The sequence below is a fragment of the Armigeres subalbatus genome, chromosome 3, assembly GCF_024139115.2.
Source record: "Armigeres subalbatus isolate Guangzhou_Male chromosome 3, GZ_Asu_2, whole genome shotgun sequence".
NCBI lineage: Eukaryota > Metazoa > Arthropoda > Insecta > Diptera > Culicidae > Armigeres > Armigeres subalbatus.
In genome coordinates this window covers 345,265,956-345,292,314 of record NC_085141.1, presented here as the reverse complement: position 1 = coordinate 345,292,314, position 26,359 = coordinate 345,265,956, and the positions used below count along the sequence as shown (strand labels likewise).

The window sequence follows — 26,359 nt, the reverse complement described above, 5'->3', positions numbered from 1 at the left end:
TTTCTTGAAAATTTGTCCAATCGTCCTTTTTTTTATTTATTTGTGAGAATTCCCAAAAGTATCTAAATTTTTCTATCAAATCTCCGTTCGATCATAGTACAGAATCAAAATACTTTTTAAACTTAAAAATAAATTGAGGAATAGTCTGATTCCCCGAAGAACGGCGCACCCAACTAATGTAGCTTCGGTCATTATCCTTAATGAGAGCTTCAAATATTCTTCGAAAATCCCTTTTCATATTTTTTTTAAATATTTTTTTTTTCGTGGAAACTTTGTTCAGAAAAAAATGTTCGATTGTCGCCACACAAATGCTTGATTTCGCAAATTAAATTTTAAAACTCTCCTTGAATTCAACCCTGTATTAGCGTGCAAATGAGGAAACATGGAAACGTCAAGATATATTATCTTGCTGCAGTCTGAACACCTCGTAATAATTGGATACCCTCTCACTTAACAAAGTCATAAATAGCCCAATCTGAATAGGCTATAAGGGTTTACAAATTCTGAGGTCGCTCAGTATCTAGAAATCATCTCTGCGGTACATACTGCGTAGTTGGCCTGGCCGTATGAAAAGAAAAATGACGGAATTTAGAAACCGTCATTTTCCAGGATGCTTTCAAGTATTGGCTGCGCAAGTATGAGATTAGATATGCGAAGTGCTTAGGTATACATGAAAATACAATCTATAAAATAGCTGTTTGGTTGAAACCTTCAATTGTTTGAGACAGAAATGTCATTTTTAGGTGACGTTCATGTCCAAACAATCAGTTCGAATGTTGTATGAAACTGCATAAGATAATGCTGCATTCAAATTTGCGTAGACAAAGCTGATGACGAGTAGTGAAAAAAAAAAAGGTTAGTTGGGATCCAAGCAAGTTGTGGAATAAAACGGACGTGAAAATAAAAATGTGTCATTTTTTCTGCCTCTTGTGGTTTTTCACCCAAATGTAAAAAATAAAGGTTTAGTCGAAGTGTGACGGTTTTAGATTTTCAAAAAATAGTAAACGAAAATTGTTCATATGTGATGGTATATGAAACTTACTAGCGAATAGTGACACTTATAAAGAAAAAAAATAGTGCTTTGTTTAAATTGTGGCTTTATTGTGCTTTCCGGAGCGCGAGACCAAACTCATCAATGCTGCTAAAGATTCATGGAAACACCGGTGAGATCCACCCTTACATTCATGTATTTGTCTGATTTAAATATTGCTTTTCTTATTTAACAAGTCAACTTCGTATTATAAAGTATAGTAGACCCTACGTATGTATATCTGTTTTTTCATTTTTTGTGGCGTGACGATCGAGTTGTGTTTATTTCGACAAATAATCGACAATAATGTAGGGTACGCAACACAACCATTACAATGATTTTTTTATATAATTTAACTATGTGTTCTATATTTGTGACTATATACTATTAAATTAGAGGCTTTACACGGTAACAATGAGGAGAAAGAAATAATTTGCTTCATTCCAGCTTATAATTGGATTTTGTTTTAGAACACCCAATAGCGAATTATCTTACAAACCATTGTGCCTTGCATTCATTGAAACTAATGGTTTTATGTAAAAAATGTAGATAATTGTAGTAAAGTATGGATTATGAATTATATTAAAATGAAATTATATGAACTATTATCGCAGGGTTCGGTAGCGTCTAGTGTAATTGGATAAAAACGCACGGGTTCGATATACCTGCTTTTACAAGTCATCAATTGTAAGGGAGGTCGGATTTTTTCTTTTTTGGATGGGATTTTGTTTTTGATGCACATAGTTGGGTTTGCCATTGGAGGGTGTTTTTTATGAGGTGTGCGAGGGAGAGCTCGGCTGCCGGTGGGACTTGAACCCGCATTATTCCATTAAAAACACGGACGTATTACCAATTATACAACAGCTGCCCTTGCGAGAAAGCTGTCCCATAACCAGCTAATAACGTTGGCATATGAGTCAATTTCCCATATCCATCGAATCCTACTTTAGCAATATTTCATATCTTTTCTCTCTACCCAACTATGTGTATCGAAATTGAGCAACAGTCGATCGCGTTTGAATCACAAACATGTGCTTCTGCCTGTCGTATTGAGGCGGGTTTGCTTCTGCTACGACAATAGAGGCTTGTTTGCAGCCGTTTGATCATTTATTCATCCACTTAGAATTCATTTGTTGATCAAAATCATTATCATATCAGGGGGGAAAGGGAATTTAATTTCTTTTTGCTCTTTTTCGTTTCAGAGAGCGAGCAAAGGCGCTTAAACCTAGGCTATTAGCCAGGGCAAGGCTAATACCTTCGCCCCATCCGAGGAAAATCATCGGGAAGGATAATGGAGTGACATAAATTTCTTAGCAAAGTCACTCCCAACGTATTTCCACAAATTTTCTATCATTTGCTTATAATGATACTCCTAAACCACATACCCTACCCACCATCCAATTCCTTGACATCTATGAGGGCGTCGGTGAGTCGCTGGCCTCTCGTTAAGTAGATGTCATATCATCATTTCCTTCCCTTTCCTAGTAACGGAGAAGATGGGCGTGGCCGGCAATGATAGCTTTCATGTTTTATCATTTTGGATTTCAATTGGATTTCCATTGAATCCCAAATGGAAATCCATAAGCAATTGGGGTAAGAAAGGTAAAGAATATACATGACAACTATCAGTATGCAATCTACGAAATACTCCGTTACAACGCAACGCAACGCAACGCAACGCAACAAAGCTGATGACGAGTAGCGAATAAGACGGAGTGTGTCGCCGATCATCTAAAGAATGCAAATGGCCCTAAACCAAATGGAATGGTGACATCAATTTTCCAAAAAAGTCAAAACGAATTTAATTGAAAAGATAGATGTATAAGTTGGTTTCTTATATTCCCCCAATATTTATAACATTATCCATGTTTCAAGGACACCGTTCACCAAATTTATTACAGAGCTCTTGACAACATTAAGCCGTTCGGTTAACATATTGGCATCAAATACCTACTTCAACTTTTATATTTCCATATACAATTGTTCTACAAAAGTGTTATCAGTCGTTCACCTATTTAATAAAAGAGTAAAAAAATAAGCCACGAATTTTTGAATCAGTCATGATTATAAAACGTGACTAGATTATAAAACATCTCGCCCTCAAAACAAAATCAAAACATTAACCCCTTTATTTTGGTTGATGATGCCTCACAATTCCCATAAATGTCTGCTAAACAAGAAAAATGCCATTTCTAGTTTAAACCAGAACGCAAGAAAAACAGTCTAATCTGAACTTCAAATGCATCCTTGTACGATTGTAGTACGCTGATTTGACATCCTTATACTGGAACAAGACACGAGGCTGCTCATGACGACACATTTATTTATTACCAGACTAAGACCGGAGTGGCCTGTGCAATGCATAATGGAACGTACACACGGTCAAGCAGTTTGACCAACATTGACTCCACCTCTCGTTAATTCAAACATCCATCAAGTTTTATCAACAGCGACACGAACAATCAATTTATTCGACCAACAATATCACACACGAACGACCGAAGCGCCAACTTGAGCACCAACCATCAAAAAATATATGGGGGTTTGTGCAACTTCACTACAAATGCTCAAACATGTTCGGCGAACCTTGACTCCACCCCCGACAACTCAAACCAAAATTAAACCGTTTTAATTTTTTCCAACCGAGCCGCCAACTGTCAAATTGTTGTTCGAACAACTTCACACACGTTCAAACAAAGCAGCAACCGAAGCGTTTTCTTGGGGGTGGAGTCAATGTTCGTCGAACTGCTTGACTGGTGTGTACGTTGCATAAAAGTCTTCTCATGACGACACATGCCAAGCATAATCTTCTTCTTCTTCTTCTTCTTCTTATTGGCATTACATCCCCACACTGGGACAGAGCCACTTCGCAGCTTAGTGTTCATTAAGCACTTCCACAGTTATTAACCGCGAAGCTTCTAAGCCAGGTTACCATTTTTGAATTCGTATATCATGAGGCTAGCACGATGATACTTTTATGCCCAGGGAAGTCAAGACAATTTCCAATCCGAAAATTGCCTAGACCGGCACCGGGAATCGAACCCAGCTATCCTCAGCATGGTCTTGCTTTGTAGCCGCGAGTCTTACAGCACAAGCATAATATTTAGCAGCAAAAAATCGTTGTTGGTTTGCACCGATTCTGCATTCACAAATTCGTCACGGCTCACAATAGGAAAAATTGAAATATTTTTGGCCAAATTATAAATCCTACAACAAATGCACTATGGAAAAATGGTGGCGGTAAATCGAAAAATTGACTTGCCTTGAATGCCTCTGTGATGAAAACTCATGGCACCACAAACATCAGGAAAAATGTGAAAATTGTAGAAAAAATGCATTTCAAACAAATAGGGTAAATGATCCAATAGTGGAGGAACTAAGCACGTTCCAACACTATTCATTTTCCTAGAATTGAACGAAATTTTATTTCGCTTACCTTGAATATATATTCGAAAGCGTTCCCCATCTATTTTATTGTAAAATGCTTCCGTCGTATGTATTCCATGTATTCCGTCCTAAAATATCAACTCCAATTATTGGTACACTGTTCCAATAGTTGCGGTATTTTGTAATTCGTGTTCCTAAAGTTACGAATCCCGTTATTTTCTTACGGGACTCGCAACTATAGGAACACTACCGCAACTATTGGTGCACAGGCGAAAATTACATAAGGTATTTTCTAGATATTTACCAGTTTTTGAAGATAACCAATGCTGTTTTTACTTCCTTCGTATGTTGACATATCGTTTTATCATTAAACGTGATGGGTTGCTGCGATTTATTCGTAGATTTAACGCACACTGTACTACCGCAACTATTTATAGGAACACCCACGACTATCGGATCGTTTGCCCTAACGGTCCAATTTTTGAATTTATTTTTATGTTTTTATCTATTGCATTTATTTGACAGGCTCAGGCGTGTAAAACACTAATCGGAGCCAAGACGCTTCATGATGTTAACAAACTATATAATTTTTATTAACAGGAAAGGGACATTGACCAAGATACTCGTGGCGACTCAAGGTTAGATTGCGTAATATCAGGATGGAAAGGGTTGGGATTTAGGTTTGAGTTATTTCAAATGCTCATCCGTCAAAAAAGTTGTGGCGTAGGGTCGTGCTCTAGTTGTGGTTCGTCATTACAAAAACATTGCAAATCAAAGCAACGATTACTTCGATTAATCGATTAATCGTTGTGATAATAGATTAATTTTGAATCGATTACTTCTCAACGATTAATCGATTCAATAATCGACAAGAATCTAGAGTAATCGTTTAGTTACTAATCGATTCATCGTGATTTTACGACAACTCTAAGATGTCGATTACTTCAATTAATCGATTCATCGTTGTGATTAAAGATTAATTTTGAATCGATTATTACTCAATGATGAATCGATTTAATAATCGTCAAGAATTGCGAGTAATCGATCCATCGAGATTTTACGACATCTCTATGCGTGTGCGCGCCGCGGAGGTCTGACTAGAAGAGGCCAAGTCATGACTTTCCCCTAATTTCAGACTTCACGAGGACTTTTCACAAACAATAGGATTTTGAAGAATTCACTTTTGAGAAAACAACTACGAGTGTGATCCTGATTATCGTCTTCTAACAAACGATTGATGCAATCGTTCGTTGGCCTTCGGTGGGGTTATTATGTTCATTGAAATAACGCATTAGGAGTTTGTTAAGTATCATTTACCTTTATAACCCTTCAAATGTATTTCTATGATTTTTATGTTAGTTTTTTAAGCTTCATTAGAGTGATTTTTAAGATGTTTACAAAGTTCATCACTATTTATGTTAGTTTTATTTCATGGATATTCTTTGCTTGATTCGGATTGATATAATCTTCCTGTAGTAGTTCCTTACTGCTCGCCGATTGGCACGCTGATGTGTGAATCTATTAACACACGCTAAAGGCATTTTACTCAAACCCCACATTTCTCTTCTTCTCTCATTGAAAACGCTAAAAAACTCTTCTAGTATAGGATGCAATGCTTGTTTTTCTCCTGTATTATTTAAATGAGACGAAGGTGAACATCGGTTGCAATTGAGCAACCGGTTAACTCCAATGAAAACTGCACACCAAAGGGGTCGTACGTTAATTACGTGAGCACTTATGGGGGAAGGGGGGTCTGCCATTTTCTTACGCTCCATGTAAATAAAAAAATATTTGTATGGGAAAAATCTTACAGGGAGGTGGCGGTTTTAATAACCCAGAAAAATTGCTTACGTTATTAGTGTACGGCCCGAAAATAAACTTGACTCAACATCATGGTTTTAATACCAGAACAATGATTCAGAGTGTGGGTTCCCAAACTATGAGTCGCGAAAGATAAAACGTGATTCATACTTTCGTTGGATAATTAGAGAACAACAAATTTACGAAGCCAATGGCCTTCATTTGTTTGTCAAATACAATGACAATTTCTTCCAAAAACCATTCCAAATCTTACCCAAATGCAATCCAAAACTAAGCGATGTTGAACTTCATTACTAATAAGTTTTAAGAACAACCTAATAAAGATAAGAAAATCCAAGCTATTCAAAATCTAATCCAAATCCAATCCAATCCAAATCCAATCCAAATCCAATCCAAATCCAATCCAAATCCAATCCAAATCCAATCCAAATCCAATCCAAATCCAATCCAAATCCAATCCAAATTCAATCCAAATCCAAATCCAATCCAAATCCAATCCAAATCCAATCCAAATCCAATCCAAATCCAATCCAAATCCAAATACAATCCAAATCCAATCCAATCCGTATCCAATCCAAATCCAATCCAAAACCAATCCAAATCCAATCCAATCCAAATCCAAATCCAATCCAAATCCAATCCAAATCCAAACCAAATCTAATCAAAATCCAATCAAAATCCAATCCAAATCCAATCCAAACCAATCCAAACCAACCAAACCAATCCAAACCAATCCAAACCAATCCAAACCAATCCAAACCAACCAATCCAAACCAATCCAAACCAATCCAAACCAACCAAACCAACCAAACCAATCCAAACCAACCAAACCAACCAAACCAATCCAAACCAATCCAAACCAACCAAACCAATCCAAACCAATCCAAACCAATCCAAACCAATCCAAACCAATCCAAACCAACCAAACCAACCAAACCAATCCAAACCAATCCAAACCAACCAAACCAATCCAAACCAAACCAAACCAATCCAAACCAATCCAAACCAATCCAAACCAACCAAACCAACCAAACCAATCCAAACCAATCCAAACCAATCCAAACCAATCCAAACCAACCAAACCAATCCAAACCAATCCAAACCAAACCAAACCAACCAAACCAACCAATCCAAACCAATCCAAACCAATCCAACCAATCCAAACCAACCAAACCAATCCAAACCAATCCAACCAATCCCAAACCAATCCAAACCAATCCAAACCAATCCAAACCAATCCAAACCAACCAAACCAATCCAAACCAATCCAAACCAATCCAAACCAATCCAAACCAATCCAAACCAATCCAAACCAACCAACCAATCCAAACCAACCAAACCAATCCAAACCAATCCAAATCCAAACCAACCAATCCCAACCCAATCCAATCCAAACCAATCCAAACCAATCCAAATCCAATCCAAACCAATCCAAACCAATCCAAACCAATCCAAACCAATCCAAACCAATCCAAACCAATCCAAACCAATCCAAACCAATCCAAACCAACACAAACCAACACAACCAACAAACCAAACCAAACCAAACCAAACCAATCCAAACCAATCCAACCAATCCAAACCAAACCCAAACCAATCCAAACCAAACCAATCCAAACCAATCAAACCAAATCAAAACCAATCCAAACCAATCCAAACCAACCAAACCAATCCAAACCAATCCAAACCAATCCAAACCAACCAAACCAATCCAAACCAATCCAAACCAACCAAACCAATCCAAACCAATCCAAACCAATCCAAACCAACCAAACCAATCCAAACCAATCCAAACCAATCCAAATCAAACCAACCAATCCCAACCCAACCAATCCAAACCAATCCAAACCAATCCAAACCAATCCAAACCAATCCAAACCAATCCAAACCAACCAAACCAATCCCAACCCAATCCAATCCAACCAACCAAACCAATCCAAACCAATCCAACCAATCCAAACCAATCCAAACCAACACAAACCAACACAAACCAACACAAACCAAACCAACCAAACCAAATCCAATCCAAACCAATCCAAACCAATCCAAACCAATCCAAACCAACCAAATCCAATCCAAACCAATCAAAATCCAATCAAACCAACCCAAACCAATCCAAACCAATCCAAACCAATCCAAACCAATCCAAACCAACCAAACCAATCCAAACCAATCCAAACCAATCCAAACCAATCCCAAACCAATCCAAACCAATCCAAACCAATCCAAACCAACCAAACCAACCAAACCAATCCAAACCAACCAAACCAACCAAACCAAACCAATCCAAACCAATCCAACCAACCAAACCAATCCAAACCAATCCAAACCAACCAAACCAATCCAAACCAATCCAAACCAATCCAAACCAACCAAACCAATCCAAACCAATCCAAACCAACCAAACCAATCCAAACCAATCCAAACCAAACCAAATCCCCATCCAAACCAACCAAACCAATCCAAACCAATCCAAACCAATCCAAATCAAACCAAACCAATCCCAACCCAATCCAATCCAAACCAATCCAACCAATCCAAACCAATCCAAATTAATCCAAACCAATCCAAACCAATCCAAACCAATCAAACCAACCAATCCAAACCAACCAAACCAATCCAAACCAATCCAAACCAATCCAAACCAATCCAAACCAATCCAAACCAATCCAAAACCAATCCAAACCAACCAACCAAACCAAACCAACCAAACCAATCCAAACCAATCCAAACCAATCCAAACCAATCCAAACCAATCCAAACCAATCCAAACCAAACCAATCCAAACCAAACCAAACCAACCAAACCAACCAAACCAACCAAACCAATCCGAACCAATCCAAACCAATCCAAACCAATCCAAACCAATCCAAACCAATCCAAACCAATCCAAACCAAACCAATCCAAACCAATCCAAACCAAACCAAACCAAACCAACCAATCCAAACCAATCCAAACCAACCAAACCAATCCAAACCAACCAAACCAATCCAAACCAACCAAACCAATCCAAACCAATCCAAACCAATCCAAACCAATCCAAACCAATCCAACCAACCAAACCAATCCAAACCAACCAAACCAACCAAACCAATCCAAACCAATCCAAACCAATCCAAACCAATCCAAACCAATCCAAACCAATCCAAACCAATCCAACCAATCCAACCAATCCAAACCAACCAAACCAATCCAAACCAATCCAACCAACCAAACCAATCCAAACCAATCCAAACCAATCCAAACCAATCCAAACCAATCCCAAACCAATCCAAACCAATCCAAACCAACCAAACCAATCCAAACCAATCCAAACCAACCAAACCAACCAAACCAATCCAAACCAATCCAAACCAATCCAAACCAATCCAAACCAACCAAACCAATCCAAACCAATCCAAACCAATCCAAACCAACCAAACCAATCCAAACCAACCAACCAAACCAACCAAACCAATCCAAACCAACCAAACCAATCCAAACCAATCCAAACCAACCAAACCAATCCAAACCAATCCAAACCAACCAAACCAACCAAACCAATCCAAACCAATCCAAACCAACCAAACCAATCCAAACCAATCCAAACCAATCCAAACCAACACAACCAACCAACCAACCAACCAATCCAAACCAATCCAAACCAATCCAAACCAACCAAACCAATCCAAACCAACCAAACCAATCCAAACCAATCCAAACCAACCAAACCAATCCAAACCAACCAAACCAATCCAAACCAATCCAAACCAATCCAAATCCAACCAAACCAATCCAAACCAATCCAAACCAATCCAAACCAATCCAAACCAACCAAACCAATCCAAACCAATCCAAACCAATCCAAACCAACCAAACCAATCCAAATCCAATCCAACCCCAACCAATCCAATCCAAACCAATCCAAACCAAACCCAATCCAACCAATCCAAACCAATCCAAACCAATCCAACCAAACCAATCCAAACCAATCCAAACCAATCCAAACCAACCAAACCAAACCAACCAAACCAATCCAAACCAATCCAAACCAACCAAACCAATCCAAACCAATCCAAACCAACCGAAACCAATCCAAACCAATCCACATTCAATCCAAACCAATCCAAACCAATCCAAACCAACCAAACCAACTAAACCAACCAAAACCAATCCAACCAATCCAAACCAATCCAAACCAATCCAAACCAATACAAACCAATCCAAACCAATCAAACCAACAAACCAATCCAAACCAATCCAAACCAATCCAAACCAATCCAAACCAATCCAAACCAATCCAAACCAATCAAACCAACCAAACCAATCCAAACCAACCAAACCAATCCAAACCAATCCAAACCAATCCAAACCAATCCAAACCAATCCAAACCAATCCAAACCAATCCAAACCAATCCAAACCAATCCAAACCAACCAAAACCAATCCAAACCAATCCAAACCAATCCAAACCAATCAAACCAATCCAAACCAACCAAACCAATCCAAACCAATCCAAACCAACCAAACCAACCAAACCAATCCAAACCAATCCAAACCAATCCAAACCAACCAAACCAATCCAAACCAACCAAACCAATCCAAACCAAACCAATCCAAACCAATTCAAACCAATCCAAACCAATCCAAACCAACCAAACCAATCCAAACCAATCCAAACCAATCCAAACCAATCCAAACCAATCCAACCAATCCAAATCAACCAAACCAATCCAAACCAATTCAACCAATCAAACCAATACAAATCCAAATCCAAATCCAATCCAAATCCAAACCAATAAAAATCCAATCCAAATCCAACCGAATCCAATCCAAATCCAATTTAAATCCAATTCGAATCCAATCCAAATCCAATCCAAATCCAATCCAAATCCAATCCAAATTCAATCCAATCCAAATCCAATGAATCATCATGGCTGATATATTTTGATTCCATTTGCTGTAGATTTCTAAATTGTATAATCTGACATCAAACTGTGAACTTATTTTGTTATCGGATCCAATATCAAATTTAGTTTTCGATTTGCTCTCATCGATAGCAGGAATAGTTTTCGATTTGATGTCACAGTAAGATTTTTCTGCTATTCATTTTTGTTATATTAACCGTTAAAACGACCAAAAATATATCAAATTATATAATCATATTCGGCGATTTCACAACATCAAAACAAGTTATCGTTTTACTCTCAACCTTTGGTCAGGAAGACATTCGTGCAGAATACCAAAACTCGAGCTGGACTACGTACGTTTAAGGTTCAGAAATCCCCAAACCGTGACGAAAAACAGAATATGGTCGCAAAAAGCCGTGCCCGGAAATTGTACTACTTGTTAACAAAACCACACTGCTGCATTATGGATGACGAGGCATATGTGAAGGCAGACTTCAACCAGATTCCAGGAAACCTGTGTCAGTGTGTGATTGCCAAGAACAAGTGTGATGTTCCCGAGAACCTCAGGACACAGAAGATGTCGAAGTTCGCCAAGAAGTTCTTAGTTTGGCAAACGGTTTGTAATTGCGAAAAGCATGAACAGATGTATTTGAAAGAGTCTCCTCCCCCTTCAGTTCCGTTTCGGATTCTCAACTATTCAGAACTTTCTAAATTATAATACTCCGGTGTTTCTATACTGTTTAGGTACGATTTCCGTTCCGGTATGGGAATTTTTTTAATTGGCTCAGCAAGCTTGAAGTGAATTATTTTGGAAACGCTTAATGCATATTAAACTGAGAGACGGTCATATCCTCGTTGGGAATATATTGCCTTCGAGGAAAAAAAAGGTAACTGGTATGCAGTACTGCACAAGTGATAACATTTTTAGTTATTTCCCAAAGTATGTGTATCACAGACTAACGGTTGGTATCGATGAATATTTTTATGATATGCGTAGGGGAACTATTCCGTTTTCTTCTCATCGTGAAACAACGACATACTGCACCACTGTGGTCACCTTCGTTTTGCTAACATGCGTGCACATTGTTGAAAAGTCGCAAAATAAGGAACAACTCAAATTCCTTCCATTAATTTGTTTTTCTTGGGACGAACCTAGGAGCTATATGATGAAATCCAGGAGCAGTTACCGTATTTTAATCAGAATACTGTTTTACGTGTAGAAAGAGAGCAGCTCCTGCATATGAGACAGAATCGCTAGTCATTAACTCACTTGATCATATATGATATTTTCTCTAGTTTGTGAATGGTTTTCTCCAGCTTGTGAAAAAAGCCTCGCCCCGTTAGATGGCTTCGCTCATACTCCTTTTGTGTTACATGTCGCTTCCAAATGAACGAATCCAGTGAATCTCACACTCAATCAAAATTAACGGCCTAAGCCTAAGTTATTTTTAGCTATATCATATTTGTATATGTATTGTCTTGATTGATATTTACCATGGCAATTGCTTCATAAAAATAGATTAATTCACCTAGCGGTGATAGTACCAAACTTGTGCATTATGAAGTTATTATGAATGGCGCGTGATATTCAAAAAAAAGTACAAAGTCGCCTTATGATGAGTAAAGATTTTTTTTAAATTTGAAGGTTTTCCCTCGGAGATATTGGGAAAAGATATTTTGTCAATAACAGAAAGTTCAATTAAGGATTGATCCCATAGCCATTCAGTAAACCTGAACGGCTAAAACGTCTACCAATTCAATTGATTTGTATGATCCGTTTGAAAAGGCAAATCGTTTCGAATGAATAGTGATACGAACCATACGTATATGACAGAGGCCAATGAATAATTAATTCAGCATAGTAATTGTACAACTTCCCGATGATATATTTATCTAATGATATAAGTAACAAAAGGTTGTATGGAAACACACTTTTCAGTATCATCGTCGACATTTTTTAATTTTGCCATACAAACATCTTAAGGTGATTATCATCTAAAAATACCGCACATCAATAACACTTGAAAAATAAATACACAGCCCTTCTCTCTTCTTGGGCAACAAATGATTGCGGTCCTCATCACTCATCATCTGATTATCAATTTATATTACTAATACCATTTGTACATTCTTTTGGGTTTTCTATTTGATCTGATGGTATAAAGAATTCATAAATTCGTTTTATATGTTTTTTTATAACTTAGCATATAGAAAGTTGTTGCTAAAAAATGGAAGATGCTTTAGTAGTTGAAAAGTATTTTGATGTTCTTTCACAGTGGAAATTTTCTATCCGGTCGTACAAATAAGTAACATTTATTCACAATAAATATCGTCAGAGATACATATGACACGCAGATGGCTGCAGAGGTGGTGAGTAACTTTCTGGATTTTGACTTTTCAGATATTCACTAAGTATCGATAAACAATAAATACAAGTATTAAATGATAACACATAAATACTCCTTGCTGGTCTAAAATAGACATTCGACTGAAGTAAAAATTAATAAAGAAAATATACAAACTAAATATAAATCTATGGCTTCTATTACTTCTAACGAGACATACAGTTCATCCTGTGAGAGATATTTGTTCAAGCCTACGGGTTGTTTCTTCAATAGTTCTTAAGTACTAAACTATTCCATTGTATCTGCCACTAGTTTGTATAAATGAGCCTTATTTCTCTAGGGTGAAACATTGATGAAGGCACATATTAATCGGTAGGCTGTTAACTAAAACTTGCTGCACTGAATAACAACGGGCACAACGTGCATCACATTAGTGCAGACTATCCATCGAAGCATTAACTTCTCTTTGGCACACACTCTCTTCCATCTCCCGATACTTTGAACCTTACACATCTCATACCGTAGACACCGAACCTTGGGCGTACAGCACAGCATCGTGTATCGTTGGGAATATGTGAAAACCACCCTCGCCAATCGATTCCGCATGGATTAGCGTATCGTACACGCAATCCGCTGGACAGGCCATCAACGTGCTCACCCCAATCGTGGCCATGTCTTTCTTAATCTCGTTGAACACTTTGCAAGCGGCAGTATCTATGTGTGGTACACTGGACAGGTCGATGATCACCGTTCGAATGATCTGCAGCCCAGCTCCCTCACCAGCTGTATTGTACTGTGACGCACGTCTCACCAATCGTTGATCAATTCCAACCTCCTTGGTCAGTGCCTTCTTGAACGTAGCTCGACTGGCGAAGTTGATTGCTCCCGAATACTTGAAGATCTTGATGTGCGGTATCTCTGCTGCGCGATTATGACTTCCCAGATCCACGTAGATCGCCGTATCAGGGACCGTACCCAGCAAGCTGTAGTACGATTTCCATCCTTTAATGTACAGAGCCAACAGAGAAATTATCACCCCAGTCAACAGACCAATATCGATGTCCACGAGCACTACAGTCAAGAACGTCACCATCCAAACCAACAGCTCAAGCGATCCCTCACGATAAAACTTCTTGATGTGCTGCACCTGCCACAGCATTCCCTTGAGGGCGACGAAAATGATCGACGCCAAAACACATCGCGGCAGGTACTCAAAGTACGGTCCAATCCACAGCAGCACTACGAGAATCAGCGCGGAAGAGAACGTGGCAGTGATCTGTGTCTTACCACCGGACTGGTACTGAATCAGCGATCGCGATAGGGAGCACGCAGCTGGAATGCACGAGAAGAAGGAGGTCACTATATTGGTAGTGCCCATGGCCACCAGCTCCTGGTTGGGACGAATCTCGTAACCATCTTTTTGAGCAAAGATCAACGCCATGGACATGACGATCGAGTAGCTGACGATGGCGATGGCAATGGCGTCGACGGCCACTAATTTAAACAGTGAGATTGGAGGCATTTCCGGTGCGGGGAGACTAAAATGAGACAAAGACAAAGATTCAGCACAAAAGTAAAAGGCCATTGCTTGAATGTTTAGGAAAAATATAACAACCATAGTTTAAAAAAATAAACTTACCCGACTGGAATGGTGCCCACCAGCGTCACGTTGAAGTTCGGTCCCAGCCCGATGAAGTACGATGCCACTGTTCCACCGACAACGACCATAAGTTCGGCCGGAATCGGAAACCGACACCAATTGGATGCCCTTGGTTTGAGGTACTCGTTCATGAATATCATGAACAATATTACAATAACCGACGTGTAGACGGCTGTGAGATTACTATTCGGCACCTGTTCGACCAGGTCACGCACGGAGTAGATGTTCTTGAAGGCTCCCTTGTACCGAGGGATTGACACCCCCACCAGGTCCTTCATCTGGCTGATGCTAACGTGCACGGCAGCTGCAGTCGTAAAACCGCTGACCAGCGGTTCACTTAGTAGGGATGACAGCGTTCCCAGTCGCAGCGCACTCATTAGAAACTGTATAGGAAAGGCGGTTAAAATTGTTAGAAATTTCACCGATTACAAATGATGTCATAGGCATTACATGATAGATTCCGCAAACAAAAGTCACAGCTGTCGCCACTTGGATTGGCGTGTATTGAGGATCATCTGATGGTTCTATCACTGGTGGTACTGAGTAGGTTGAGTTCACCTGCAGTATGGGAAAAGATGATTATTATGTTTCTCTTGTAATTTCGTTTCGAATACTCACATTTGATGTTGCGAGGGGAGGTAGCGTCGCATAGGTAACCACCACTTTGGACGTCATCAAACTGATTACCGCAAAGGTACCCATCGAGATGTGGCGTGATGTGCCGAACACCGTGTACACCAAGCATTGAAAGAAGGCCATGTAGAGACCGACGTTGGCCGGAACTCCGGCCAAAAGACCGTAAGCCATTCCCTGAGGTATTTGCATCACTGCTACAGTGATGCCGGCAGTAATATCTCCCATGAGATCGGTTTTGCAGTTGTACTTGGGCAGCCATTGCAGGATTGGGATGAATTTGAGCAGTGCAGCGAATGGGTTACAACTACGGATGGCGTCTTTAACAGTATCGAATGCTGCAATGATATAAGATAAAAATTTATTACTGCGATCCTTAACATTCAATCGAATCACTATGTTTGATACCAAATGTCTCAAAAACGCATGAAATGTCAAGATCTGGTGTCATCGCGAAAAAAAAATTGAGAAAAATTTACTTCTTGGGACTTAGAATTTTTTTCGAAAGCGATTTGTTTTATGCCAAATGTCTTACAAATGCATGAAACGTCGAGTAAACACCAGATCTCGACGTTTTATGCATTTCCAAAAAAATTGGCATAAAAAATACGATTTCAAAAAAAAATTCTGTCCCAAAAAGTCAATTTTTTCCAAAAAATTTTGAAGTTACAAAAAGTCATTTTTTTATTTTTTTTTTTTCAAGATCACACCAGATCTCGACCTTTCATGCATTTCTAAGACAGCTGGCATCAAAAAAATCGATTTCGAATTTTTCCTTTACCCCTGGGAAATTTTCGTGTTTCATAATAATTTAACTTTGACCGCTTTGGTCAAACACTTAACGAAGTCCGATTGAGCTGAAATTTTTCATATGGACTTTTTTCGAGGAGATGAAACTTTTGAGCACTACCCGTTTTTGAAATCCGAAAAGTCTATTTTCATTGGCACCCTAATGTTTATTATTTCAGCTCAATAAAACTATCAGTCAAATAATTGAATCTTCATGAAGTCAATGTATTTTTTAATACTTTTTGAAAAACTTTTATCGGAAGGTCATCGACTGTCTTTTAGCCCGGGTTCTCTAAGAGACAACTGATAAAGCCATCCTGATCACGAATTACAGAACTGTTGAACAAGTGCAAAATAAATTTAAGATGAATACTTCTAAATCCCATTTAGATCAGACTCAATTTAGGGTCTCGATTGAGAAAACACGCATTGAGCTATACTTACGTGAGGCTTTCACCCTATCGTACTGCGACAACTGATTGAACTCCTCCTGCTGTAGACACTGTCTCGTCACCAGATAGGACAGCTCGTTGTACTTGGTTTTCGTCTTGTCATTGCTGTTGAAATGATCGGAACAATTAAGGTCGCACATTAATTGAGCGGAATAATCATCTTGTGGGGGCATAGTGAGAGTTTTCCGAAAAAATGGCGATCAATTTTTAAAATATTGATTGATGATTAAAGGTGAAGGAAATTCAGGATTGTTCATAATGCTGGCAGGAATTCTTATTACACCAAAAAATTAATTTAATACAATTGAAAAGCAAATCATGTGAAAGGGAGACTTAACCCTCCCCTATTTTACCGAAAATCAACGCTATTTTGTTCTAGCGTATATTTTTCTTTTTCAATTTGCGACCGTATTTATTATGCAGAACGGTTTGCGTGTTTTGACCCTTCAAAACATTTTTTTAATGGCCACGAAAAAATTGAAAAACTTCTCCTAGCAATGACCAAATGCAAATAATTGGCGAGAAGGTTCAAAAAAATATAAATTTGTTCTCAAGCCTCTAATTTTTTGTAGATTGGACAGGTATGGCCTTGAAAAAATATGTCTTGCGTGGATATTATAGACATTGGATCAAGTCTCCCCAAATTCTAAGATTGAATGCGCAGTCGAAACGGGCAAGAACCAGAGCAGCCAAGTACGAGTTCCGGTTAACGGTATTTGGCTCTATACCATTAACCATATATGGCCCAACCAGAGATTGCAACATTTTATTGCAATCTCGCATTAGTTTCGTGTACAGTTTGCCATAATTTGCGACATATGCTCAGATTGTATTAAGTAAACGGCAGGCCCTTGCATTAGGTCTCCGGCCACGAGAAAATAAGAACTGGTTATGTGTTAGTGTCTACATTGAATCTAATTTTACACTCCCCCATCGAGGAGTGCAATGCTGTATACTTCGACAACCTCAGCAACCATACAAAAAAATTCGGTCATAGACGGGAATCGAACCCGGACCCTCCACCCTTAGCACATCTTGACTGACGCGCCAACCATCTGGACTATTTACCAGATGAGGAACAACGTGCCCAAAGGCAATCATAATCCACGTTTCATGCTATGCGGATGTGACAAGTGGAAGGGTAACAGGGATAGCAATGAATGATACGAGTGGAATAAGCATCATGCATATTTGTGTCCTTTTCCGTTATCAAGCTAAATGGAATCAGGAAGACTGTGTGGGTTAAAGTCATATTGCTGTACACGATTCATATACTTGTTCTAGGAGGAGCCAACGAGATTCGTTTGGATGTATTGATCGAAACCAAATAAACCGACTTAATGCAATGAGCTGTATTAACAAGTATGACATTCTCTGATCGGTTTGAATGCGATATTTGATACAAAATGCTTAATACAAAGAATGTCACACAGAATTGTTTTGGGTGTAGAGAAAGAAGCTAAACGCTGCTGCAGACTGGCGATATCCGCCTCTTCGCCTTGGTTCGAGCACTTCGAACAACTTCTTCAAGCTTCGACGCCCGACCAATCATCAACATCTCGGGATTAGCCGCCAAAGGTGGGACGCATTACCCGCATCAACTCTAAAGCTCCATCATTGCAGGAGATTGAAGCTTCCATTCGAAGCATGAAATCCAACAAGGCTCCCGGGGTCAATCGCATTTCGGCGGAGATGCTCAAAGCTGACTCCATGCTATTTGCGCAAATGTTGCATCGTGTTGTTGTCTATATGCAGGCCATTTATAGTTTTCTTTGTGCTTCTGACATCAAAATTTAATATTTTGTTTTTTTTTTTCTTTCTTTTTTATTGTTTAGTCTCTGCCTTTTTGCTCCATAGAGCACCATAGCTCTTGCCATCCGGAAGGTGCTCCCAGTCGAACCATTCCTCGAGCACGACGACACGCCACATCGTCACTGACGCAAAATGCCCGGATGAGAAGCTGAAATTTTCTTATCCCAAATCCTAAGCCCCGTCCATCCTTGAACATTGTGAACTAACCTCGACTCACCACGAGTACGCTGGCTCATAGCCCTCTCTTATTAACTGTATAATAAAATGATATTGATTGTGTACATATATCACAAAGAACCATGGCTCCGTAAAGTGTTATACACGCCTGATCCTACCAAATAAACGAACTTGAAAAAAATGTTGCATCAACTATTCTGCAATATGTATCTGGGAAACCGCGACTTTTCCGGCCGACTGAATTCAGGGCGTCTTAGTGAAGTCGTCTAGGTGTTCAACAATTGGCGTGGTATCATGTTACTGTGCATTGTTCTCAAAGTTCTGTGCTTAGTAATCCTAAATCGCATACAGGAGAAAATATATATGACTTTCCGACGGGAGCAGGCAGGACTCCACCTCGGAAGATCATGTGTGGGCCATATTGTCACGCTTCGTATCATCCTTGAGCAAGTCAATGAGTTCCAAGAGTCCCTCTACCTTGGATTCATTGACTACGAAAAGGCATTCGATCATCTGAACCACGAAAATATGTGTGGCGCGCTTAGACGCAAGACGCAAGGGAGTTTCGAACAAAACCAGACCAAGCGCAGTACGAAGCTTTTACGTGCAGACACCTGCATAACGGAGGTTTGTCTGACCCCATCCGGGTAGTCGCTGGAGTGAGGCTATCTCCGCTACGGTTCCTCATCGTAATCAACGAGATCATGGTGCGATTGACCGTGTACCAAACCGTGGGCTGCTCTGAAAGCCTATTACTTTGGAACATCTAAACGACTTCGACTTGGCTAATGATATTGCTCTGCTAGCTCAACGGCGCTCTGATATGCAGAGCAAGCTGAAAGACCTGACCGAACGGGTCTCACCATCAATTTCCACAAGGCCAAATCGTTGGATGTCAACGCGAACAACCCCTCCAACATTACGATAGCCACGGGTAAGCAGTGGAGAAGGTCAAAAACTTTCAATATTTTGGCAGGAGCACGGATCAAAAAATGCTAGGGTTGCTTATGCGATTTTACGAAATAGGGTAACTGTCCTATTTTGGACCCCTAGAGGAAGTGCATCCCAATTAGGGTGGTCTAACCGGTAGTACCGAAACCGGTAATACCGGTATTACCGGCCAATTTTGGGTACCGAAAATACCGGTATTAGAGACGGAAAATACCGGTATTTTCGGTATTCTGAATTTTGCTGTCAGTATGATAAATCTCGTATAGTTTTCACCTACATATATAAGTAAAAAATATTGAAAAAATATGTCCGTCCTGATTCTGAATTTGAAAAAGAATTTAAATTAGTCGCTGATGCCAAGGCACGCTGGAATATAAAAATATCTAAAAATATCTATGCTCAAACGGATTTATGAGTTGGATCTTCAATCCAAATTCAACTTCAGTGATGATTGTTTGGCTATTGGCGAAATAATACAAGCCCTCGAACCTATCCAAGCTGCTGTGGAACTGCTCTGCTGTGAGTTCTGCACTTTATATGAAGCCGAAGTGGCTCTCCAATTTATGTTGAAAAAAATATCAAATTAATTCAAAGAAATTTCCGTCACTTATTCTATACTTTGAAGGAATAAATCCAAGCCGATTAGAATACGCCGATCTTTTTGCTTTTTTTAATAATTCTGCCGTGAAGCAATTGATCAGAAACGATTTCTTTACTTTCTTCAAGACATCCAGAGCTACTTTGTTTAAGCAAGCGGACGGGATCTTGAAGCGTCTAATCATTTCTGATGCGATCGTTGAAACTGAGACATCGGTACGAAGAAGATGGATAATTTTTCTGGTTCACCGGTTAAAGAACAACTTGTGAAGAGACTGTAGCAGAGCAAAACAGTTTCGTTGCTGGTGGTAACTACAATCCGTAAGGAATTCTCCTACTAAGAATCTGAAGGGATTAATGGCAAGTACTTGACACTGATTTTTGACGTTCTTGGAACCATTTTTCCAACTTTGGTTGAACCAGAGAGGGAATTTTCAGTAGTTGGCAGCATTGCCAACAAAATCCAATGCGGATTGGGAGATTAGTCGCTTAGTATGTTATGTCCACTTAAGTTTCGCTTTGCCAAGCTCAACAAGCAATGATTTTAACATTTGAAGATTGTCAAAAAATGTTGTTTTCCATCAAAAAGTCCAAAATAAAAGTTTTTCTTTTAATTCCTGAAATTTTCACAAAAACCGGTATTCTACCGGTATTACCGGTATTTAGTCCACCAAATACCAATACCGGTATTTGATAAAAATTGCCAATACCGACCAGCCTAATCCCAATATATGCTTATATCTATTGAAATACAGGTTCGATATGGGCGGGAATGACACCATCTCTTATTTATGAAAGTCTTATTTATGAAATAGAAATTCGAAATGATCTTCGGTTATTGATAATCAGTGAAATTTGTCATTTTCTGAAATGAAAATATTCTTCGTTTTGGACAGTGCAACATATTTCGAACCCCATAATGTACACATTTTGGACACCCCCAATTTAGTCTCTTCAAAGTCGAATTTCTAATTTACCCTGGTCAATTGAGTTGAAGCCAAGTCTTATCTTTCGATTGGCATGCATCAATGAGAAGATTCCTGCGTTTTAAATTCACAATTTCGACAAAAACTTATTGTGTACGTTCTGAGATTTTCAGTGATTTATACTTTTAAGCGTAACGCAATGTAACGCCTGCCTTCTTGAACAAACTAATTTTCTCGAAATTTCATCTAAATATCGCTTTTTCTCACGGGAAACCAGTGAAATAGATGCTGAACAATGTTAATTTCCTGAAGCCAATGGGGGAATTAGCGGCGGCATTGTTTTTAGTTCAGAAATCAGAAAAATGTCGCCAGGAGGGTCCAAAATATGTAGGGGTTCAAATCGAGTTGGTTACCCTATATGAAGATCCAACCAGATTAGTCAACGCACTAAATTTCGAATATTCAACTTCGACGTGAAATCTGTATTGTTATACACCAGTAAGACTTGGTGTGTATCAGCAGTAGAAGCATAAGTACTAGAACGCTAGTGGCGCTGTAGTTATTAAAAGCATTTTGCTAAAATATGCTTCCATAAGCCTAATTTGGCCGTTTATTATGCATCATGCTGTAGTACATGTTTTGTTTCATCTTCAACATTGGCTTGATACTTGTAGTACCGGTACTTTGGCTGCTAGATCAAAGTGACCTAGATGTTAGTCACGCAAACAGGAACGACATTAGGATTCTAATACTTATGCATCTACTGTATCAGCAGAGATCCCGCAGAAACTGCAAGTATTCATCAACCGATGCATACGTTTTATAATTCGGGCCTGGTGACCACACTACTGGATCTAAAGTTCTGAACACCATCGACTATACCATCACAAACTATTATCAACAGAAATTCGAGATCGTAAATGGAGGTGCATTACGAAAGAGCGGAGACGCGAAATATATAAGCAAGCGCCGGACTGGAATCCGGCAATACATCGCAGCAGAGGTAGCCTCAACAAAAAAAAGGAATAAGGGATAGATGAAGGAAGTCGACAGTAATCTGCCCTAAGCCTAGGTCAAGACAAAAGCGAGCAGCCGCACAGGGTGGAGATCTTATACGTTGGCCCTATGCACCCCTGGGGGTGCTCAGGATACACGAGTGAGATCACTTGAAACAATAATTATATACTCTTTGGAAAATAGTGTCAGTTAAGGTGGCCACAACGCCCAAGACAAAAGAATCATTCCTTTTTTACAATCACCCAATTGCTCGGAGCAAAACCAATGAGTAAAGCTAAAGCCGGAAGGGTACGATGGGCAGGACATGTTGCAAGAATGCCGGACAGCAACCCTGCAAAGATGGTGTTCGCTTCCGATCCGGCAGGTACGAGACGGCGTGGAGCGCAGCGAGCGAGATGGGCAGACCAGGTGCAGAACGACTTGGCGAGCGTGGGGCGTATCCGAGGATGGAGAGATGCGGCCTCGAACCGTGCATTGTGGCGTCAAATTGTTGATTCAGTGTTATCTGTTTAGATGTTAACTAAATAAATGAAATGAATAACCAATGAGTAAACGATTCCTTTTTTTATTCATTCCTTTATTTGGTAGGCACTCTGTGTTCCTAAACCGCTACTGTGCCGTGATCTACTGTTTTATTCTGCTGGACCTACAGAATCCACACAGAATCTATTTTTAAACATTCGTTATTGTTATCATTGCCGGGTCCATCTCATCGTGAGTCCATTGTGTCCATTTGTCCATATCGTGAATCCGCTCGATGCATTGTTCGGTTGCCGTTTATCTGGTTACGTTGGAGGAATGCCTCCGAGAAGAACAATTTGTTAGTCGTCATTGGGCAGCCGTGTCGGTAGGACGCGCACCCCAAAACGTCACCGTTTAGGCTGCACCTTCGGCGACTGACAAGGGCTTGGTGAAGGGGCTGGGAATCGAACACATGACCGTCCATGAGGCGAACGTGTAGCCAACTACGCTACCCCCCAAAAACGATTCCTTCTTTTATAGCAAAAAATACATATTTTCCAGGAATAAAGAAAATAAATACATAATTCCTTCGTTTAAATCGTGACTTTGTCCGGAGTAGAGTAGAGTGGGGCAAGAATACGCACTTAGTTTTCAATCGGCCATGGGGACCTTATGAAACAAGCTTCTGCATATCAAATCAATGTCGACGATTCGTATACTCTTCCTTTATGTTACCCAGTGGAAAAAATAATGGATATAATTTAATTCGATTTAGCAGAGCCCTTATTGCAAGACACATGAAAAACGCACTCTTACCCCACCGGTGGGGTAAGAGTACGCACTTTTCCAATCATGTGTTTTAAGTATTTATTAACACAAAAATGATTATTTATTTATTATCAGAATAAGGCCGGAGTGGCCTGTGCTGCACATAAAAGTCTTCTCCATTCAGCTCGATCCATGGCTGCACTTCGCCAACCACGCAGTCTGCGGAGGGTCCGCAAATCGTCCTCCACCTGATCGATCCACCTTGCCCGCTGTGCACCTCGCCTTCTTGTTCCCGTCGGATCGTTGTCGAGAACCATTTTCACCGGATTACTGTCCGACATTCTGGCTACGTGCCCGGCCCACCGCAGTCTTCCGATTTTCGCGGTGTGAACGATGGATGGTTCTCCCAACAGCCGATGCAACTCGTGGTTCATTCGCCTCCTCCACGTACCGTCCGCCATCTGCACCCCACCATAGATGGTACGCAACACTTTCCTTTCAAAAACTCCCAGTGCGCGTTGGTCCTCCACGAGCATCGTCCAGGTCTCGTGTCCGTAGAGAACTACCGGTCTTATAAGCGTTTTGTAGATAGTCAGTTTGGTACGGCGGCGAACTCTATTCGATCGGAGCGTCTTACGGAGTCCAAAGTACGTACGATTTCCAGCCACTATGCGCCTCCGAATTTCTCTGCTGGTATCGTTATCGGCGATCACCAGTGAGCCCAAGTACATGAATTCTTCAACCACCTCGATTTCGTCACTAACGATGGAAACTCGTGGTGGGTGGCTTACATTGACCTCTCTTGAGCCTCTTCCTATCATGTACTTCGTCTCCGACGTGTTGATGACTAGTCCAATCCGTTTAGCTTCGCTTTTCAGTCTGATGTAGGCTTCCTCCATCTTCTCAAAGTTACGTGCAATGATATCAATGTCGTCGGCGAAACACAAAAATGATCTAATAACATTTAATTGATGTTTACTGAAAGTATATTTTGGAATGTTTAAAGATTACGTAACTCTGAAATTGGGAGGGGTCCTAGAAATGTGAACTTTCATGCGATGTGTTTTTTTAAATACCAAAAAACTATGGAGGTAAAAATATATCAGGTTTCGCGTGGCGTAAACAAAGGAATTTTCCTTAAAGAAAGTCCACTAATTACGTAACGCAAAATTTGGCCATTTCATCACCCCTCCCCCCTATTTTACAATTTTTGTATGAATCCTCTAAAAAAATGCATAGATCGTCATACATCTTGCAACAGCCCCACCAGCTAAGCGTTGCGTAATTTATGGATGTGTATTTTAATAAAATGAAAGAATCATTTAGATGAAATTGTGTTTTCAAATTATGGTTAGATGTAAAACAATACCTAATACAATTTCATGATTTCGTTTCAGCGCTTTGTTCGCTGAGTCGCTTCTAACACCAAAAGGTTTCAGCTTATCCTTAGAAGGAGAATTTAATTAATAATTTTCGATTTCTATCCCTTTTTTCATTGTTGTGGATCTTTTCGCTTCGGAAGTAGTCTTATTTCGGACAAAGACACGAGTTTGGCATCAGAATTTGAAGATTCATATGCGTACTCTTGCCCCACACGTTCCTGCGTACTTTTACCCCACAGCCCCAATATTTATACAGTTAATGGTTTTGACCTCTTGGAAAACCAACCCAATTGATGTTCTGCACCATAAAGTACTCTATACAATAGCTTATCGAAATGGTATAGTGTTCACCTGATTGAACGTATATATGGTAATGGAATACTAGTTGCGGAAATACAATTATTTTTAGCAAAACGACCAAAAAACTATCTTACTTCATATCTCCCTTGTTGTTTATTCAAATCGTTCACAATTACACATGATAATAGTTGGCCAGAATACCTATCAAACTGATGCAGTGCTGCTAGTTTATCTGTTTTTATAACTTCAAAAAATCGAAAACGTACTCTTACCCCACGCGCACTCTTGCCCCATTCTACTCTAAGGCTAAAGAGAAAATGACTCCTTTAAAAACACGCATATAACAAGAATAAAACTTAAGAAAATTATTTTGAGCTTTCAAGTGGAATGTCTTTACTTGTCATAAGACGAGTTTGTACAATCACCTTGAATTCCACCACTTAATTGTATCTTGACAGATACGTATTTCGACTTCAACAGTAAGGCCGTCTTCAGTGTCTCGTACTTGACTCGACTTGTGGAAGCAAGATAAAAATTCCATGAAGAAATATAAATTTTTCATGAAAAATTAGGGAATTGACAATAAAGAAATCAAGGTATGAGCAATAAACAAATATCAAATTTCCACAAATAATACAAAATTTCTATAAACAATTGAGAATTTTCCTCAAAACAAAAATAAATTAGCACTTTTTAAAGCAAAAATTAGAAAAAAAATTGTCCACAAAACAAAAACAAAATTATCATAAATAAATTAATTCTAGCAATAAGCAATTACAAAATTTTCCACAAAAGAAATATTTTTTTCAAAAGAATTTAAATAAAAAATCCCAAAATAATCAAGAGCAATCAAATCACATAAGAAAATTTCCATAAAAAATACAAAAAAGCAATAAAACTCTCCATAAACTTTGAACGCTTTCAAAGATGGGCTCATCTATGGAAAAATGCTCAGTTTTA

The 26,359-nt window shown here is 39.4% G+C and overlaps 1 protein-coding gene across 4 annotated transcripts in view; it reads right to left on the bottom strand.

Moving 5' to 3' along the window:
• Positions 1-13,422: 13,422 nt before the first annotated feature.
• LOC134225943 (prestin-like) overlaps positions 13,423-26,359 on the bottom strand; it is a 71,969-nt gene continuing 59,032 nt past the window's right edge. For 3 of the 4 annotated variants that reach the window (XM_062706398.1, XM_062706397.1, XM_062706399.1), the window contains exons 3-7: positions 17,000-17,115; positions 15,752-16,104; positions 15,584-15,691; positions 15,113-15,516; positions 13,423-15,011 (exon numbers count right to left, since the gene is read on the bottom strand). In XM_062706398.1, the coding sequence (XP_062562382.1) occupies positions 13,988-15,011; positions 15,113-15,516; positions 15,584-15,691; positions 15,752-16,104; positions 17,000-17,115 (2,005 nt within the window). In that variant the 3' untranslated portion in view covers positions 13,423-13,987. The remainder of the gene's footprint in view (positions 15,012-15,112; positions 15,517-15,583; positions 15,692-15,751; positions 16,105-16,999; positions 17,116-26,359) is intronic. The other variant, XM_062706400.1, reaches the window with a different exon arrangement.